At 45.2% G+C, this 20,028-nt stretch overlaps 1 protein-coding gene across 2 annotated transcripts in view; it reads right to left on the bottom strand.

Moving 5' to 3' along the window:
* UBE2F (ubiquitin conjugating enzyme E2 F (putative)) overlaps positions 1-20,028 on the bottom strand; it is a 279,007-nt gene that overhangs the window by 153,457 nt on the left and 105,522 nt on the right. For both annotated transcript variants that reach the window (XM_040441854.1, XM_040441853.1), the window contains exon 5: positions 5,226-5,293. In XM_040441854.1, the coding sequence (XP_040297788.1) occupies positions 5,226-5,293 (68 nt within the window). The remainder of the gene's footprint in view (positions 1-5,225; positions 5,294-20,028) is intronic.

Raw genomic sequence — 20,028 nt, 5'->3', positions numbered from 1 at the left:
TGAAGGGAGCTCTGCTGTGATGATGATCGGCGCCTGTTCACTATGGGATTTGTAAATGGAAAAGTGGGTTGTGTGGTAAGGAGGAGCCGCTTGGGGGAAGCTGAATAAATGTATACAAATGAAGCCTTCACAGATTATTCATCAAGCTCCCTTGGTTATATCTATTTTATTTCTTTTTCTACTATTTTTAGGGGTTATATTTCTGATGAATTTTTATAAGAGTGTCTGACAAACCAAGACTGACCTAAGTTATCTTCAGTGGCGTACATAGAGAAGGAAGGGCCCCATAGCAAGGATCAAACCAGGCACCCCCCACACAGGACAGAAGGGTTTCTGCCTAAACCCCTTTTCAATGACCCTTGAGCCCTTTTTCCACTGCCTCATTTGCTAAAAGTTGTTCCTTTTTTTTTTTTTATCCAATTCAACTACTTGGCCATTAAAAAAAGAAAAAGAGCACTGAAATAGTTATGGCAGCATGGTGCATGCGGCCCCTGTGGTAGCTTATTATTCCAGGGATCTATGTCACTTCAGCAAGTGGCATTTATCATGCAGACAAAGTTAATACAAGGCACCTACTAACGCATTGTGATTGCTTCCTTTGCTGGCTGGATTCATTTTTCCATCGCATTATACACTGCTCGTTTCCATGGTTATGACCACCATGCAATCCAGCAGTGGTGGCCGTGTTTGCAAACTACAGGAAAAAGTGTCGGCCTCTCTGGTGACCGAAACTGTGGGAGTGTGCATAGGCTGGCACTTTTACACCCACCCATCAGTGCTGGTGACGTCACCAGGCTCACTGCTAGGCGGAAGCTTACCCATGGAGAGCCAGGTAAGTCACCGGATCTCAAGAAAAAGCTCTTGCCCTGCGCCGAATTGCGCATGAAATGCTCCGATGTTCATGTCAAAGGGATATGTTCAGGTTCAACAACCCTTTTAATTGGCATGCAATTGACCTCTTGTGATTTCTCACCCAGGTCGCAATTCTTACTCCCTACAGGGAGACGGTATAGGACCATGTGTTGCCGTACGACAAGGTTGAGGAAAAGGTTTTCCAGAATCAGTGGTGATCTTTAAACTCAGAGATGAATTCTTAGATGTAATATTTTGTATTTATGTCTATATATATATAATACATTGTATGTTGGTGTAATTGACACTGTGTTACATTAGCTTTGTACTTATACTCACTCAATGACAATAAAGTTGAACCAAATCGTCACTGATGTCAAGAATGACATCTAGGTCATCAATTCCAGATTGGTCGGGGTCTGACACACTGAAGGGGGTGACGGTGCTCATGCAAGAGCTGCATCCTCTTCATTGTTTACCTGCACACCGTCTACTTTGTTGCAGTGGTGCTGATTGATTATAGCCTACTCTCTCCTTGAAGTCAATGGAACAAAAAGTTGTGCTTATCCTGCTCCGCCACGACACGGCAGCCGATTGTTGGGGGCGCCAGGAGTCAGAGGATACTTCATTGATATCCTGAAACTGGGAAATACCCCTTTAAATATTTATTAGGTCTATTTAAGAACACCCTTTAAAAAAAGTAGATTCCATGACTGTGCCCCCTGAATCAGTAAGTTTAATTATATTTTACTTACAGTGTGTTACTGTACACTTTAACCTACTTAGAGTCTGACGCTAGGTCCACGAGACATTAAAATACATAATTTTAGTAAGTACACAAATTGATTTCGACATAACATAATGAGCGTGAATTCCACCCCACTCCGGGCTGGCAGACGCACTTTGATGTGCAGAACACAAGCTGGCATGGCATATGCTACATTTATTACGGTGAAATGCAACATAATGGGACTAAAAATACCATTACTTTTAGTGCCATGAGCACAAAGCAAGCCGGTGAGTGGCAGGCAATACTTGGCTCGGATGCACAAAACAACAAATCATCCACCATTTCTTAAAAAGGAATCCACATAAAGCAAATGAGCCTGACTGGTACCAGATGGCGATGCAGCACGCTCGCCTCATTATGCTCCAGCGCTAGGTAAACGACAACATCAAAGGGAACCATGAAAATGCAATGTAAGCTACAGGCGCAATGGTATAGGGCAGGAGGAGCTGAACAGACTGGTACATAGTTTTGTAGGAAAAGAGTCAGTGTAACTTGTATTTTATTCATTTAAATTCCTGCTCATTTGAGTCTTTGAAGTCCAGGAGGCGGTCCTAGCAGTGATTGACAGCTGTATCTGTATATACACAAAACTATATATCACTCTGCTCAGCTCCTCCTGCTCTAGAACAGGCTGCCTGCAGATCAGACACCATGTTCCACATGACAGGTTGATTCTAAAGTGACACATCTATGAGAAAGTGGCATTTTCTTTTAACTCTGCATTTATCATTTATTTATTTATTTTTAGAATTTTTAACTGTTTTTCTTTTTCATTTCAGTAGTATTATGCCTTTGAAATTGAAACTGTAACTTCGATTAAAGAAAAATTTACATTAACTGGAGATAGAACAGAACACGTACTTTACAGCACAGCCAGCAGCAGGAGGAAGGAGACCACGGTGGGGGCGAGTAGGGGTGGCTGCCGCAGCAGGAGAGGTGGGTGTTCTTTGTTTCATCAAGCATGAGGCATGGGGGCTGATCTGAGGCATATGGGACTCTTATCTGAGGTCTGATTGCGGGTCATTCACATTGGGGTGTGAGCTGAGGTCTGATTGGGGTCTTATTAAAATTGGGGGTCTGATTGGGGCTGTCAGCTGAGGTCTGATTGACATTGGGGGTCTGATTGCTGGTCTGACCTGAGGTGTATTGAAAAATATTTCTTTCTTATTGTCCTCCTCTAAAACCTTGGTGCGTTTTATAGGGCAAAAAATACAGTAATCGCTTTGTTCAGTTGAGGTGATAAGTTTACAAAAGTGACAAGAAGTAGTGCAGCCATATCAGGGTCCACTTTTGCATCAGCTTCTCAGGAACTGATGACCAAGGGCTCATGCACACAAACTTATTTTTTTTTCCGCTTCCGTTCTTTTTTCGGACCGTATGCGGAACCATTCACTTTAATGGGTCCGCAAAAACAACGGAAGGTACTCTGTGGGCATTCCGTTTCTGTATTTCCGTTCCGCAAAAAAGTAGTGCATGTCCTATTATTGTCCGCAAATCACGGTCCGAGGCCCAATTCAAATGGGTCCGCAAAAAATACGGAACGCACATGGAACACATCCGTATGTCATCCATATTTTGCGGATCCAAACTGTAGAAATGCTATGCCCAGCCCATATTACTTATGTGTTTGGGGATTAAGTTACGGTTTCCGTTTCCGATCCGCTAAAAACGGATTGCATACGGAAACCATACGGATAGGTGGAACAGAAGACTTAAATCAGAGAAAAAAAAAACCTCAGATACGGAACGGATCCGTGAAAAACAGACCGCAAAACAACAACGGTCATGTGCATGAGCCCTAAATCTCATTTCGTCAACATGATCAAGCAACAAGCGACAAGCCAAAAAGCTAAGCAGACAAAAATTGGGTTTTAAAAGTCTCCGATATTTTGCTTGTTGAATGCACAATCCCAGTTTATCTATGCCGGTGTTTTTAACGGACTCTCTCTATTGGTCACAGTAGAACAATCAAATAACCAGACCCAGCTTAGCACAAATGTCAATGTGCAGCGTTTCCCCCTGTGTAACTGGGGGTTAATATAGCATACATAAAAAAATAATTTTTTTTAAATATGATTAAAAGTCTAAACATATCCAAAACTGTAGTCCGTTACAGTTTCCCTAACTAGGACGTTATCTATTAAAAATAAACCTAAAAACACAAATCGAAATTCTACGTTGTTGTTCATCTTCTAGGGTCTTTTAGCAGAACCCCCCACTCCTCATAGCTGGACCTGCAAAGGGAAGCATACTTAATTGCTCCCTTCTGCTGGGTCCCGGCCACTTCTCTCCCCCACTGCAGCGCTTGGATACCCCGCTGTCACCATCTTCTTTGATGCCATCCTGGCCTCCTTGAGTCACATTCAGGGGTCACTGCTGCTGCCAGTAACTGGCTGCAGTGGCATCAAACCGGATGTTAACAGAGGGGGACCAGAGTGTTGCAGTGGTGGTGTTTAGTAAAGGAGCTGGAAGTATGCTTCCCTCTCCTTGTCCAGCCACAATTTGGAGAGGGGGGACGGGGACGGGGGGGGACTGCGAACCCTCCCCCCCCCCCCCCCTTCCCCCTTACCCCCAGAAGATTAACCAGGGCAGGTTCACAGGGAATTATTTTGTAAGGTTTAGAGGCAGATTTTCCTGCAGGTTTTTCAGCCAGAAGTGGAACCAGTAGGAAAAAGTAGTTTAAGTCCTTCCTTTATATTTCCAATTCCTTTTGAATCTACTTCTGGCTTTGGATGAAAAACCTGCAGGAAAATCTGCCTCAGAACCACCTAGAAAAAAAAAACTCTGTGTAAACTTAAGGATTATTTTTGTGTTCAGGAGACTCTGTCAAGCATGATCAACCCTATTAACCCCTTAGTGACTGCCAGAATGCCTTTTTACAGCAGCCCAGTGGGTGTAAGGGGGCTCAGCAATCACATGAGAGCTGGGTTACTTATCTACGTGCTTGGATTGGCAGAATCGCCGATCCAGGTCGGTTAACCACTTAGAAGCTGCAATCAAAAGCAGCTGCGGCATCTAAGTGGTTTAGAGGGAGTAGGCTCCCTCTGTCTCTCAGTGGCACCCTATGAAGAAGCTGGTGTGGCACCCTGGTCTGGTAGTACCTAAAAAAGCATGCTGGTCTGACTGCTATGCAAAGTGTATGGCCAGCTTTAGTAGCAAGCTTTGTGGTACAGCAAATGCAACTCGTATCAAAATATATGTTTTGTGCCACTTTGTAATGATTTCTTTTCGGGAGAAAACTGGAAGATTTTAAATTAGCAATTCACATGAGCAATCACTGCAACAATGCGTGCTCAATAGGAAAGAAAACAACAATGGATCCGGTGGTGAAACTTCTACTCCAGTACTTGGTAGCTCTACAAATAGTATGGATGATCTCATCCCCAATGTATGATTGGCATGAAGCGTTACATGGTCTTTTCTATTTGTGAACTGTTTCTCTAACCTTTCCAGAGAACACAAGGTTGAGAAGTGGACGGGCACGGCACCCACTACTAGAAAAACTGTGGGAACGGAAACAAGTTGGCATCAAGCACTGCGGAGCATAACTCTTCTAGTGTATAAAAGATAGATGTGGACTCACCACCATGTTGTACGCTTCTGGAACCTCAATTTCAAACTGGAACTTCCCACCTTGGTAATAGCTCTCATCTGTAAAGCAGATTAAACAGAGTTTAATGGATGCACGGTGCTCCGCTGCTTAGGGTAAATTAGTCATAAAGAGAGCATTCGGCCGTATAACTGTCTAATAGGAGCACAGCACATCATGTAGAACTCACCCAGATTTTGCTCCACTCATAGCTAATTATCCAGATCCCAAGCAGCTCCAGTTAATCAGCGTATCCATGCGGCAAAAATAATGTATCAAATATATAATATCTCTCTATCACTCAGTGAAGCATGTGCCCGTTCTTTAAAAAAATCTCTCTCTATTAGAGCAAAAAACGAGTAATGCTGATAAACCGTACATAAGCTGAAGTAGAAGGCGCTGCATGTGCTTCCGAACAGTCGCCTTTGCCTTGCTCCTCTACACCTCAGTATTTATATCTGAGGAATACGCACACAGGGCTTGCGTTAGGGAAGATCCGCACAAATTTCCGTGTGTTTCTGCACCATATCCGTACCAAAATCCGCCATTTGTTACAGAGGTTTTTGGTGCGGATTTGATGCGGTTTTGCCGCAGATCTCACTGTTCAGTGGAAAAGGGTGAAATCCACGCGGCAGGTCAATTTCCGCACAGAAAAAAAAAAAAAGCAAAGTGTAGCTGAGTTTTATGTCATTTCGTACACTTTGCTGGTACACAGTGTGCAGGTGGCCTTAAGGGGATTTATGCCATTCTCTAATGTGCAAACGAAACGGAGACGTGTAACAGGCCAGGTTAACCCAGCGCTTGTTCCAGGAAGCTCTGATGAGAAAAGACAATGGCTGGCTTCCTCTCACAAATTTTGGGGGTATTTTTGCCCATTCCTCCATTAGGGCTCATGCACACAACAGTATTTTGCGTTCAGTATACTGGCCGTTTTTTGTAGTTCAGTATGCGGTACATGTACTGAACCATTCATTTCAATGGTTCAGCAATAAAAAAATGAAGTGCCTCCGTGTGCATTCGGTTTCAGTATTTCCGTACTGTGAAAAGATAGAACATGTCCTATTCTTGTCCGCAAATCACGGTGCTTGGCCCCATTCAAGTCAATGGGTCCGCCCAAAAAACGGAACACATACGGAAATGCATCCGTATGTCTTCTGTATCCGTTCCGTTTTTGCGGAACCATCTATTGAAAATGTTATGCCCAGCCCAATTTTTTTCTATGTACTGTATACTGTACATGGCATACGGAAAAACGGAACAGAAAGGAAACGGAAACAAAAAACGGAACAACGGATCCGTAAAAAACGGACCGCAAAACGCTGAAAAAGCCATACGGTCGCGTTCATGAGCCCTTAATCCCATTATTAAACTGGTTCTCACCTTTTCAACCCCTCTACTAATTAAGTGTATGCGCTCCTGCTACCCCTGTCTTGGTTTCCAAGCTGCCATCGATGACGTGCCGCACCACAACACTTACTGGCTGCAGCGCGTACATGTTGGCTTGACATGTCAGCAGTAGCATCTGCATCGGGTTTGTGAACAAAGAGGAGAGTATGGTTTTTCTTGCAGTATTATAATTTTTTTAGGCTAATTTTTCCTAAAGTACAGGACAACCCCTTTGAAAAAACTGTCTGGTACAATATTGCAGAATAAATGGTACACAGCCATCTTACTGCTAGGTTACGCCATAAACTAGCAGTAATAACATTACAATTGGATAGGTCCGATATTGGCTACCCCCAGGGTGGGGAACTGCAATACTGCTAGGCACAAGCGAACAGGGTTGTGTTGGAGTTTGCTGCACAGCGGTTGGCGGTGAGCAGCAATGTGCAGGGAAACCATCACTGCGGCTCCTTTAATTCATCAAATGGAGCCCAATTTATCACGTAGTAATGACATATTTTAGCAACATACCATCATTTTCTGTTGTGTGAAAAATTTGCCAGGAACTTTTTTTATTTATTTTTTCTTCAGAAAAACAGGTCACTGATCCCTCACCACTGTTGTTTGAAGCTGCTCTTCACTGCGTGCTTCAAGCCACACTGGAAATGCGTGAAATGCTCAGACAGGTCACCACTGAAGGCCAGCGATTGGCTGATTAGGTCTTTCCTGACATTTCTGAAGCGTTGATACAGGGCCAAGAAGGGAAGGAGCAGCGGGGACCGAAGTAGCATCTGTACAGTGGCGGAGGCGGGTAATGATTTTATTATTTTTAAACTCCTCCTAACCAGTTTTCTCAAAATATTCCCCCAGGAAAACCCCTTTAACGCAAGTACGTAATGAAAAGCGAAGGTCTTCGATATGCAGAGTGCAAAAGGAAATAAAGCTTGAAAAAGAATATGGAATATAGGTCTAAGGCTACATTCACACGACCGTATGTATTTTGCGGTCCGCTAAAAATACGGATGACGTCCGTGTGGCATCCGGTTTTTTTGCGGATCCATTGTAACAATGCCTTAACTTGTCCACAAAACGGACAAGAATAGGACATGCTCCATATGTTATGCGGGGCTACGGAACGGACAGCACACCGCGTGCTGTCCGCATTTTTTGCGGACCCGCTTAAATTAATGGGTCCTCATCAAATTCGCAAAAAAACAAAACAAGGAACGGACACGGAAACAATATATGTTTGTGTGAATGTAGCCTAATACAGGGGGAAAAAACTGAAACATGAGAAAATATTTGTCAATACACATAAATTATCAGTAAAACTTAGAGGAAATCCATGCAAACATAAGGAAAAGAAACAGATGGTGGTTCTGGCAGGATATGAACCCAGGCCCCAGGGCGCACCACTGAACCACTGCATATCCACGTGCACACACATCTAATTGTATATCATAGCTAAATACAAAGGTGGGTGAATGATCTTTACCAGGAGAATATCTGCAGAAGATATCAGGAGCAGACTGTGCTGCAGAAAAACAAATGATGTTATACCAGGACTGTGGAGACAGCTACGAGGCCATCTGCTAAACAAGGCATATGCTGTAACGTAAATGGCCATAGAAACTCCGCTTAGGCTACGTTCACATCTGCGTCGGAGGCTCTGTTCGCGGCCGCTGTCACAGAGTTCGTCAAAAATAGCAGAGAGAAAAGTCCTGCATGCAGGACCTTTTCCTCCCCGAATAAAACGTTCTCCCGAACAGAAACTTTACGGATCCCAATATAGTCAATGGGAGCTGTTAGGCTCTGTACATGTCAGTTATGTGCCGAACCCGGCCCTTCCATTGTTTTCAGAACTGAAGAACAGAAATAAATAGCGCTGATGCGAAAGTGGCCTTACCATGCCACTACTCTAAGGTTCATTAATATTTAACACAGCGATATAAATAAGAAAGCAGCAAGGTCAAAGCAAGAGAACTCCGGACAAAAGGCGATTCGCTTCTTGTCAGCTAAGCCTCTTCTTTGTGAGGCACAGGAGAAGTTAATATACCAACAATGATATGGAAATGTGCAACAGCATGTTCTCAATGAAGTGATCAGCTCATTAACATGCTCGCTGGCTTTGTGTTGCGACACATCATTCACAGCCAACTGAGCATCTCCAGGACACAACGGAGGGAAGAAGCATGCAGCCGGCTGGAGGACAAAACCAACACAAAAAAAAAAGCCTGAACGGAAAATAGATGCAAAAGACAAGTTCAGTTCCCTGCGAAGAGACGCTTGAGGTCCCAGAAAATGAAGTTATGGGCACAGCATTCCATAGTTAATCAGAAAGGACATGTTGTACCACAGAATAAAGAGGCGGACATTACAAGATTGCCAAATTTGGACACTTTTATTTAAGGGCCCAAGGGTGCAGTTATTTAGAAAACATTTTTGTCTTCACTGATTAAAGATTATAACTGATGAATAATACGCATCCATTATACATCACTAGGGCTGCAGCTAACGATTATTTGAATAATCGATTAGTTGTCGATAATTTCATCAATTAATCGGGAAAAAACACCAAAATGACAAAAAAGGGTTTATATGACTTTACTTGAAAAATTATGCTCAAAGGCCATATGAAAACAAATTGTGGATGACAAACTGTTATGGGGGATCTGTGGACGGCACTGTTCTGGGGAGGGGGATCTGTGCACTGTTATGGGGAGGGGGATCTGTGCACTGTTATGGGGAGGGGGATCTGTGCACTGTTCTGGGGAGGGGGATCTGTGCACTGTTATGGGGAGGGGGATCTGTGGATGGCACGGTTATGGGGAGGGGGGATCTGTGAATGACACTGCTATGGGGGGGGGGGGGCTATGGATGACACTATATAGCATCTTATGCAATATGTGTCATCCACAGATCTCCCCCATAACAGTGCCACCCACAGATGCCCCTCCCCATAACAGTGCCACCCATAGATGCCCCTCCCCATAACAGTGCCACCCACAGATGCCCCTCCCCATAACAGTGCCACCCACAGATGCCCCTCCCCATAACAGTGCCACCCACAGATCCCCCCCATAACAGTGCACAGATCCCCCTCCCATAACAGTGCCGTGCACAGATCCCCCTCCCATAACAGTGCCGTGCACAGATCCCCCTCCCATAACAGTGCCGTCCACAGATGCCCCATAACAGTGCCATCCACAGATCCCCCTCCCATAACAGCCCCGGCCCGCCGCTCACAGCAGTAGACCATTCTTTAACTGGCAGTAACTTTTACTTCAACTTTAAATCAGCGCATCTTTATTACCTTACAATGAAGCTCTGGTAACAGGCAGAGCAGGCGGCGGGGTAACGTCACGCGCCTGCTCTGCCCACTTTATGAATGAAGCAGGCGGATCATGTGAGTAAGTGATGTTACCCCGCCGCCCGCTCTGCCTGTTACTGGAGCTTCATTGTAAGGTAATAAAAGATGCGCTGATTTAAAGTTGAAGTAAAAGTTACTGCCGGTTAAGGACCTGCAGGCATAGCGCCTGACCGCCCGCATAGCAAAGAATCGGCTGATTATTCGATAACAGAATTCGTCGACAACTCTGGTTCGGTTCCGAGTGGTGCCTCAGCGGTCTACTCCACTAACGAACAGACAATTGCCGGGAAGTAGTGTTGAGCGAATCAAGCTTTGGATGTTTCATCCGAAGTCGCTTCGTTCAAAACTTTGGAATAATACTGAACGGAGATCAGTCTCCGTACAATATTATAATGTATGGGACCCGATGAGCCGAAGTTAGTTATTTGTGAAGTCGCACGTGACGTTGTTGAATAACTCCGTAGTTGATTTTTAAAATGAAAAAACTTGAAAACTTGAAACCGAACTCTGGCTCGGTTCCGAGATACTAGTCGTTACATCACAAATAACTTACTTTCACTCATCGGAGCCCATACATTTTAATACTGTACGGAGACAGATCTCCGTACAGTATTATTCCTGTTTTGAACTAAGCGACTTTGGATCAAGCATCCGAAGCTCGCTTCGCTCAATACTACCGGGAAGGAATGCATCCTTCATTTTTCCTACACAGTGTACACCGCAAAAACAAGACAAAAAAAGTTATAGCAGAGTTGCTGCTATGTCTTTATCCTGCTTTGCAAAAAGCAAAATAAAAAGTGATCAAACAGTTGTATGTACCCCAAAATAGAACCAGTGGTGATGGCAACTCATCTCATTAAAAAAAAGTCCTAAAACAGCTCAGTTCAAAGTAAAATAAATGTATGTTTTTCAGAAAATGTCTGCAGCATTCGAAGCTCGCTTTGCTCAACACTACCGGGAAGGAATGCTTCCTTCCCGACAATCGTCTGCTCAATTGTAGTCACAGATCACACCTCTGTCTTAATCTAGTTGGGATAAAAAGCAGCAAGAAGTAACAAATTTAATTAGCAGAGTCATCACCTATAAGTAATGACTAACAGGTGAGTTTTGCTTGCACAACTGGAACTCCCTTTAAGTAAATGTACGTGGAATATGTATTTTTGATTTGAATATAATGTTAGGGTAGCGTCACACCTCAGTTTAACTGATCTGGCAGGCTGGTCCGACAGAACGCCCGGCCAGAGTTCACTGAATGCTGCCATTCACAATACAGAGGAGTTATTTTAATTTCTCGAAAAACAAGATGTTCCTGAACGCCTGCAATTTGCTTTTCTGTATTCATCTTTACAATGTTCAATGTAAGTTATAATTTCCATTATTTACAAAGCAACACACTTATATAACAGATTATAGAAACTCTGACTGACAGGATCACCCATCGCAGAAAGTACAGCGAAAGAACAAGTAGCTGTTATCTTCCTTCTCTAAATCTGTTATTTCAACTTCTTTTACGGCAGAACGATCAGCATTATGTCTACTAGGCAAGGCACCAGAAAAACATGGCAAGAGGCAAACTGGATACCCATTCAGTCCCAAGTCAACCACAATGTTAAGGCCAACACTAACCTGAAACTGAACAGAAAAAATAAATAAAAAATCTGTTGTGGACTGGCAATGGAATTAGCAGAAAAAAAAAACACGTTTTACATGAAGACTTTGGTTCCTGGCTTTGCCCCAGATATTGCCTATACTTTGCAAAAGATTGAATCCACGGGTGTCCACACGAGATGGATACGCCATAAAATTGCACGTGTCAACGCCATAGGATTTTACATTACTAGCAACTTAGAGGATTATTAAAAATGTCATTCAGATACTGGGGGAAAAAATTTGCAGCGTAACTTGACCCACGGTATGGATTTTTAAATTCGCCAAATGTTAATTATATCATTTATATTCAATATGGTGAAATCTGTAACATGCTGCACATTTTCTACCAGGAAATCCTTAGAATGGAAATCCATGTTTTTTCTGTTGTAGTTCATGTACACAGCATCAGTACAGACCAGGAAAATATAAGCAGACAGACTCTGGACATTTGCACATTCGAAAGAGGTAAAGAAATGCTCCTTTATAATATGTAGTGTGGGGTTTCGCTCTGGTAGACAGGATTAGCGGACGCAGTATATAGGGAGTGCAGAATTATTAGGCAAGTTGTATTTTTGAGGATTAATTTTATTATTGAACAACAACCATGTTCTCAATGAACCCAAAAAACTCATTAATATCAAAGCTGAATATTTTTGGAAGTAGTTTTTAGTTTGTTTTTAGTTTTAGCTATTTTAGGGGCATATCTGTGTGTGCAGGTGACTATTACTGTGCATAATTATTAGGCAACTTAACAAAAAACAAATATATACCCATTTCAATTATTTATTTTTACCAGTGAAACCAATATAAACATCTCAACATTCACAAATATACATTTCTGACATTCAAAAACAAAACAAAAACAAATCAGTGACCAATATAGCCACCTTTCTTTGCAAGGACACTCAAAAGCCTGCCATCCATGGATTCTGTCAGTGTTTTGATCTGTTCACCATCAACATTGCGTGCAGCAGCAACCACAGCCTCCCAGACACTGTTCAGAGAGGTGTACTGTTTTCCCTCCTTGTAAATCTCACATTTGATGATGGACCACAGGTTCTCAATGGGGTTCAGATCAGGTGAACAAGGAGGCCATGTCATTAGATTTTCTTCTTTTATACCCTTTCTTGCCAGCCACACTGTGGAGTACTTGGACGCGTGTTTTGGAGCATTGTCCTGCATGAAAATCATGTTTTTCATGAAGGATGCAGACTTCTTCCTGTACCACTGCTTGAAGGAGGTGTCTTCCAGAAACTGGCAGTAGGACTGGGAGTTGAGCTTGACTCCATCCTCAACCCGAAAAGGCCCCACAAGCTCATCTTTGATGATACCAGCCCAAACCAGTACTCCACCTCCACCTTGCTGGCGTCTGAGTCGGACTGGAGCTCTCTGCCCTTTACCAATCCAGCCACGGGCCCATCCATCTGGCCCATCAAGACTCACACTCATTTCATCAGTCCATAAAACCTTAGAAAATCAGTCTTGAGATATTTCTTGGCCCAGTCTTGACGTTTCAGCTTGTGTGTCTTGTTCAGTGGTGGTCGTCTTTCAGCCTTTCTTACCTTGGCCATGTCTCTGAGTATTGCACACCTTGTGCTTTTGGGCACTCCAGTGATGTTGCAGCTCTGAAATATGGCCAAACTGGTGGCAAGTGGCATCTTGGCAGCTGCACGCTTGACTTTTCTCAGTTCATGGGCAGTTATTTTGCTCCTTGGTTTTTCCACACGCTTCTTGCGACCCTGTTGACTATTTTGAATGAAATGCTTGATTGTTCGATGATCACGCTTCAGAAGCTTTGCAATTTTAAGAGTGCTGCATCCCTCTGCAAGATATCTCACTATTTTTGACTTTTCTGAGCCTGTCAAGTCCTTCTTTTGACCCATTTTGCCAAAGGAAAGGAAGTTGCCTAATAATTATGCACACCTAATATAGGGTGTTGATGTCATTAGACCACACCCCTTCTCATTACAGAGATGCACATCACCTAATATGCTTAATTGGTAGTAGGCTTTCGAGCCTATACAGCTTGGAGTAAGACAACATGCATAAAGAGGATGATGTGGTCAAAATACTCATTTGCCTAATAATTCTGTACACAGTGTAGAGGCAACAACAAGTTCTTTGGATCAAACAGTTCAGTGTTTTATTCACACTTTAGGCAAGTGAGAAAGCAAGCAGTCATAATCAAACAAAAAACAAAAAAAAAATCACCTAGCGGTGTTGGTGGTAATTCACACCATGTGACAATTCCTTGACCATAGCAGCACCAACCCGTTTTCACACCAAACAGGTAGCAAGCCATCATCCAGACACAAGGCTCCCAGATCCCAACACAGAGACATTGGCTTCTGAGCCCAGCTGCCTATTTAAGGACAGCCAGGTGCTGCCAAAACCTAGACCGGCATTTAAAATCCGGTCCGGTATTTGACCTCACCTGGCTGTAAATCAGCCCAGCAGCACATGCTAGGAGATAAATACCTGTTTTCCGAGACAAAACCTCTCACTGTGTCACATAAACCCCCCCCCCCCCCCTTTGTTCAACCCTGAGAGAATGAACACACCCCACACAATGTACCCAGGACAGGGCATCCGCGTTTCGCCTGTAACCAGCCTGGCTTGTGTTCCACCGAAAACGTAAAGTTTTGTAGGGAGAGAAACCATCGGGTGACCTGGGCATTTCTGTCCTTGGCCTGGCTCATCCACTTGAGAGGGGAGTGGTCAGTCACCAGGTGGAATTTCCTCCCCAATAAATAATAGCGGAGAGATTCTAGTGCTCACTTGATAGCCAGGCACTATACTATAACCGGGTCTCGGCTGCGGTGAGCTTACGGCTGAGGAAGACAATGGGATGCTCCTCCCCGTTGACTTCCTGAGACAGTACAGCACCGAGGCCTAGGTCTGTACTATAAACTCCATTTTGAAGACCGGCATCACCAAACTGGGGACCCGCAGAGGGCCGACTTCAAAGCGGAGAAAGCCTCTTCCGCCCCTATAATCCCAGCGAACCATCATTGACTTGTGTCCCTTCAAGAGTCCTGTCAAGAGTGCGGCTAGAGTAGCAAAGTGGGGAACAAACCTCATGTAATAGCCCACCATTCCCAGGAATGACTATTTGCCTAGTGGTGACAGGTTGGGGCCAATTCCGTATCAACTCTATTTTGTTCACTTAGGGTTTGATGACTCCGCGTCCAATGACATACTGACGTACTTAGTCTCTTCTAACCCTATTGCACATTTTTTGGGGTTAGTGGTTAGGCCAACTTTCCGAAGGGAGTCCACTACACACTGAACTTTGGGTAGGTGACTTTCCCAGTCGGTACTGTGGATGACAATATCAACAAGATAAGGCGAAGTGTACCGACGATGTGGACGAAGCGCGATGTCCATAAGTCGCTGAAAAGTGGCGGGGGCGCCATGCAGACAAAAGGGTAAGACCTTATATTGATACAGCCCCTCAGGCGTGATAAAGGCAGTTTTCTCTTTGGCAGCCGCCGTTAAGGGAACCTGCCAGTACCCTTTTGTGAGGTCCAAAACAGAAAAATACCGGGCTTGTCCTAATCTCTCGATGAGCTCATCCACCCGGGGCATGGGATACACATCGAATTTGGAAACCTCGTTAAGTTTTCGAAAGTCGTTACAAAACCGCAACGTCCCGTCCGGCTTGGGTATCAATACTATAGGACTGGCCCAGTCACTATTTGACTCCTCAATGACGTTTAGCTGCACCTCCTCCGATATGGCTTGTCGCAGAGCCTCGGGTACCCGGTATGGTTTTAATCAGACTTTTGCCTGAGGCTCAGTGACCATATCATGCTGGATTATGGAAGTGCGTTCAGGGAGGTCCAAGGACACATTCGTGTTCAGAATAACGAACTCCCTGGCCTCCTGAGTCTGTTTAGAGAAGAGGCTGTCAGCAATTTTTACTGTGGCAGCCGCCTCTCTTGCATGAGACAGAGGGGCCGGTACATCATCTACTAGAAAAAGTCTTCTGTACAGGTTTCCCTATCTTTCCACGGTTTGAGTAAATTCACATGGTAAACATGCTCTGGCTTTCGCCGCCCTTGTAGTTTACATCTCCAATTTTCTCGAGTACCTCGTAGGGCCCCTGCCACCTAGCCAGGAACTTCCTGTCCACGGTTGGCAATAGAACCAAAGATCCGGACCCGAGCCTGTCGATTATAGACGCGACTCTGAGCTCGATGAGCTGCCTCCATATGCTCCCTAACAAGAGGCAACACTGTCTCTATCCGATATTGCATCTGGGTAACGTACTCAATGATACTTTTTTGTTGTTCCCACGACTCTTTGGCCATGTCCAAAAGACCGCAAGGGTGTCTGCCTTAAAGCAGTTCGAAGGGCGAGAACCCAGTAGAGGCCTGGGGTACCTCTCGCACTGCGAACAGTAGATAGGAAGAACTGGGACCTCCTTCTGCCCCATATTTAGACACTACCTTTTTCAACATATTTTTTAATGTCTGGTTAAACCGTTCTACCAGACCGTTCGTTTGCGGATGGTAAACGGACGTCCGTAGTTGTTTTATGTGCAGCAACCTACAGAGTTCCCTCATCACCTTGGACATAAAAGGGGTCCCTTGGTTGGTCAGAACCTCTTTAGATAGTCCTACTCGGGAAAACATCTCCATTAACTCCTTAGCTATGAGATTGGCAGAGGTATGTCGCAGTGACACTGCCTCCAGGTACCGAGTGGCGTAGTCTAGAATGACTAAGATGTGTTGATGCCCTCTGGCAGACTTCGGTACTGGGCCTATGAGGTCCATAGTTATTCGGTCAAACGATACTTCGATAATTGGGAGAGGTACTAGGGGACTACGGAAATGTGGCTGGGGGCTTGTTATCTGGCAGGTCGGGCAAGACTTACAAAACTCTTCCACTTCTTTGAATATGCTGGGCTAGTAAAACCACTGTAGAATACGATCCTGAGTTTTCTGCAGCCCCAAGTGACCCCAAGAATGTGTTGGTGGGCTAGATCTAAAACAAGCTTGCGATAAGGCTTGGGGACCACCAACTGTTCAATAGGTTTACCCCCTAGTTGGTTTACCCGATACAATATATCTCGATGAACTACAAAACGGGGAAACACTGACTCTGCCCCAGGTTGTTGTGGTTCACCATCTACTATTAACACATTTTCCCAGGCGCGGGATAGGGTTGGGTCCAGATATTGAGCATTACCAAAATTATCCCCGGAGACATTGAGGTCTGCCAATTCAGGACCCGGCGGCTAGTCCTCCACGTCTCCCACCATCACACCTAGTGGGGTTGTGGCGGTCACCCCTACCGCTGGCCCTTCAGTCTCAGGTTGCCAGGGTTCTGGTCTCCCCCCTGAGCCGGGCCAATCTGCTAGGGTTACCACTGTCTCATGGGTATCAGTCACTCTCATAACAGGCCACAGTGCCAGGAAGCCCGGGAAGTCTCTCCCTATTGTGAATTCATAATGTAGATTTGTGGCGACAGCCACCTCGTGAGTCCATCTACCGGCCACCGTAGTTAGAGACACCAGTGCGGTGGGGTAGTCTTTTAAGTCTCCGTGGATGCACATCACCCAGACTTCCGGCCAGTATACTCAGGGGACCGCACCAGGGTAGCCCTTACTAAGGTCACCAGACTCCCTGAGTCCAGCAGACCCTCCGCCAGAGTGTCTCCCACTTCCCCCTGGCACAAATGATCTAGAGACTCTGGGGTACCTGTTGCACACAGCCTCCTGGCATATAGCGACTGACGGTAGCCATAGTTAGTGTCCATGGGCTCAACCCGATGGGGAGAGTCAGCCCTTACATGGCCAGGCTCCTGACATCGCCAGCAGACTATCGAAGCCAGGTCTGCCGTGGGTACATCCCGGGAGGGTTTTATCGGCTCAAATCTCCGGGCCTGGGGTGGAGATTTCCGGGGTTTGTCAACCCCCTCACTGATGCACCCGCTGGGCCCGGACCCACACATTCACCCCCATTCTGTAATGACAGACGACACGCACAGGGAGGAAAACAGGGAAAGCCCTGCCCAAGGGAGAGGGAAAGGTGGTGACCCCTAACTCACCTTGCGGCTGGCACCTGACTGCCCTGACGTCCCTAGACGGGTTCCTCACCCGTGCGGCGATCGCGTGCCTAAACCCTGGCTTTCCCTAATATGAGCCCTGGATAGTGAACAGGCCGGTGGGATCGCTAGTCCACACCACTATCACTAAGAGGGAAACACCAGGGAGAGGACAGACAAAACATACAAACACATACACCCAGGTGGGCGACCACAATAAACCAAAAAGGTCCAACAGGGATCTGGAGGGTAGCGTACCGGACCAACTACCAGCGAACGCAGCAACACAGCTCCAGAAGGTCAGAATAGATGTCCAGGCAGGAAGCTCTATCTCTGGCAACCAGAGAAGTGTGAGAGAGAAATATAAGGAGGTCTGGGAGTGCTGGACAAGGAACAGCTGAGGAGAAGGAGCTACGGATCCCTGAGTGAGCCAAAAGGGTTTGCTAAGCAAACCCAGAAAGCTACCATAAGGAAAACAGCCCTATCTTAAATAGAGCGTGCAGCCAACCGCTGCGACTTCCTGACCCCGGGTATAACGGAGTCAGGCGTGGTCCTCGACACCCTCGTGACAGTACCCCCCTCTCTACGAGGGGCCTCCGGACACTCAGGACCAGGTCTCCCAGGATGAGAGGCATGAAAAACCCGAACTAACCTGTCTGCGTTTACCTCAAACGCAAGTTTAATAGCTAATAGTTCCCTATTGCCAATATCGTAGTTCTTTTCTGCTGCAGATAGTTTTTTAGAAAAGAAAGCACAAGGACGCCATTTGCCAGGAGACGGACCCTGAGACAGCACCGCCCCCACTCCCACCTCTGACGCATCGACTTCAACAATAAAAGGCTGAGAGACATCAGGTTGGACCAGTACAGGTGCTGAGGTAAACCTCTCTTTTAGAGAGGAAAATGCAACTTTAGCGGCGTCAGACCATTTAGAAAAATCAGTTCCCTTCCTAGTCATGTCAGTAAGCGGTTTTACAATAAGTGAATAATTTTTAATGAATTTCCTATAGAAATTCGCGAAGCCCAAGAACCGTTGTAGTGCTTTGAGGTTCTCAGGAAGATCCCAATCTAAAATTGCCTGGACCTTCCTAGGATCCATACGGAAACCTGACGCAGATAAAAAATAACCCAGGAATTGTATCTCCTGAACGGCGAAGACACATTTTTCAATTTTAGCATATAATTCATTCGTCCGTAGGACCTGCAGTACTTGTCTGACATGCACCTCATGTGTTTTCAGATCGGACGAATAAATTAAAATATCATCTAGGTATATTACCACAAACCTGCCGATTAGATGACTAAAAATGTCATTAACGAAATGTTGAAAGACGGCAGGAGCATTGGTCAGACCGAAAGGCATAACTAGATTTTCATAATGCCCCTCAGGGGTGTTAAACGCTGTCTTCCACTCATCCCCCTCCTTAATACGAATCAGATTGTATGCCCCCCTAAGATCAAGTTTGGAGAACCACCTAGCACCCGCAATCTGATTAAACAGGTCAGGAATGAGAGGAAGAGGGTATGGGTCTCGGATGGTTATCTGATTTAATTCGCGAAAATCTAAGCAAGGACGCAGGCCCCCATCTTTCTTTTTAACGAAGAAAAACCCTGCAGCCACGGGTGAAGAAGAGGGTCTGATGTGTCCCTTAGCCAAGCTCTCGGAGATATAATCTTTCATGGCTTGTCTCTCTGGACCCGAAAGATTATATAACCTGGTCTTGGGTAATTTTGCGCCGGGAATAAGGTTAACCGGGCAATCATAAGGACGATGAGGTGGTAACTTCTGACAACCCTTTTCAGAAAAAACATCCTCAAAGTCCGAAATAAATGTAGGTAGGGTAGTTATGGAGGCGACTAAGCAATTGCTATTTAAGCAATTTTCTCTGCACTGCTCACTCCACTCCAATATCTCCCTGGCCTGCCAATCCACCACTGGATTGTGCGCTACCAACCAGGGAAGACCCAGCACTACCGGAGTGGGAAGCCCCTCCAGAACATAACCTGAAAGCATCTCGTTATGGTGGTCCCCTACCCGAAGGTGTAAATTATGAACCATGTGCGTGAGGTTTCTCTGAGACAGGGGAGCAGAATCAATAGCGAATATGGGAATGGGGCTCTGTAAAGTACAGAGAGACAAACCCAAAGTGCGGGCAAAATGGGCATCTATCAAATTTACCCCTGCTCCACTGTCTAGAAATTAAGAAATAGTCTCCGTCTTATCACCAAAAATAATAACCGCTGGCAACACAAATTGCGATGTATGTATGGAGGAAACGTATACCCCCCGGCTGACATCCTCCACACAGCCTGGGGTTAGTAGTTTTTCCGACGGTCTTTTGTT

Source organism: Bufo bufo, chromosome 7 (assembly GCF_905171765.1).
Source record: "Bufo bufo chromosome 7, aBufBuf1.1, whole genome shotgun sequence".
NCBI lineage: Eukaryota > Metazoa > Chordata > Amphibia > Anura > Bufonidae > Bufo > Bufo bufo.
This window is presented reverse-complemented; position numbering and strand designations above follow the sequence as displayed.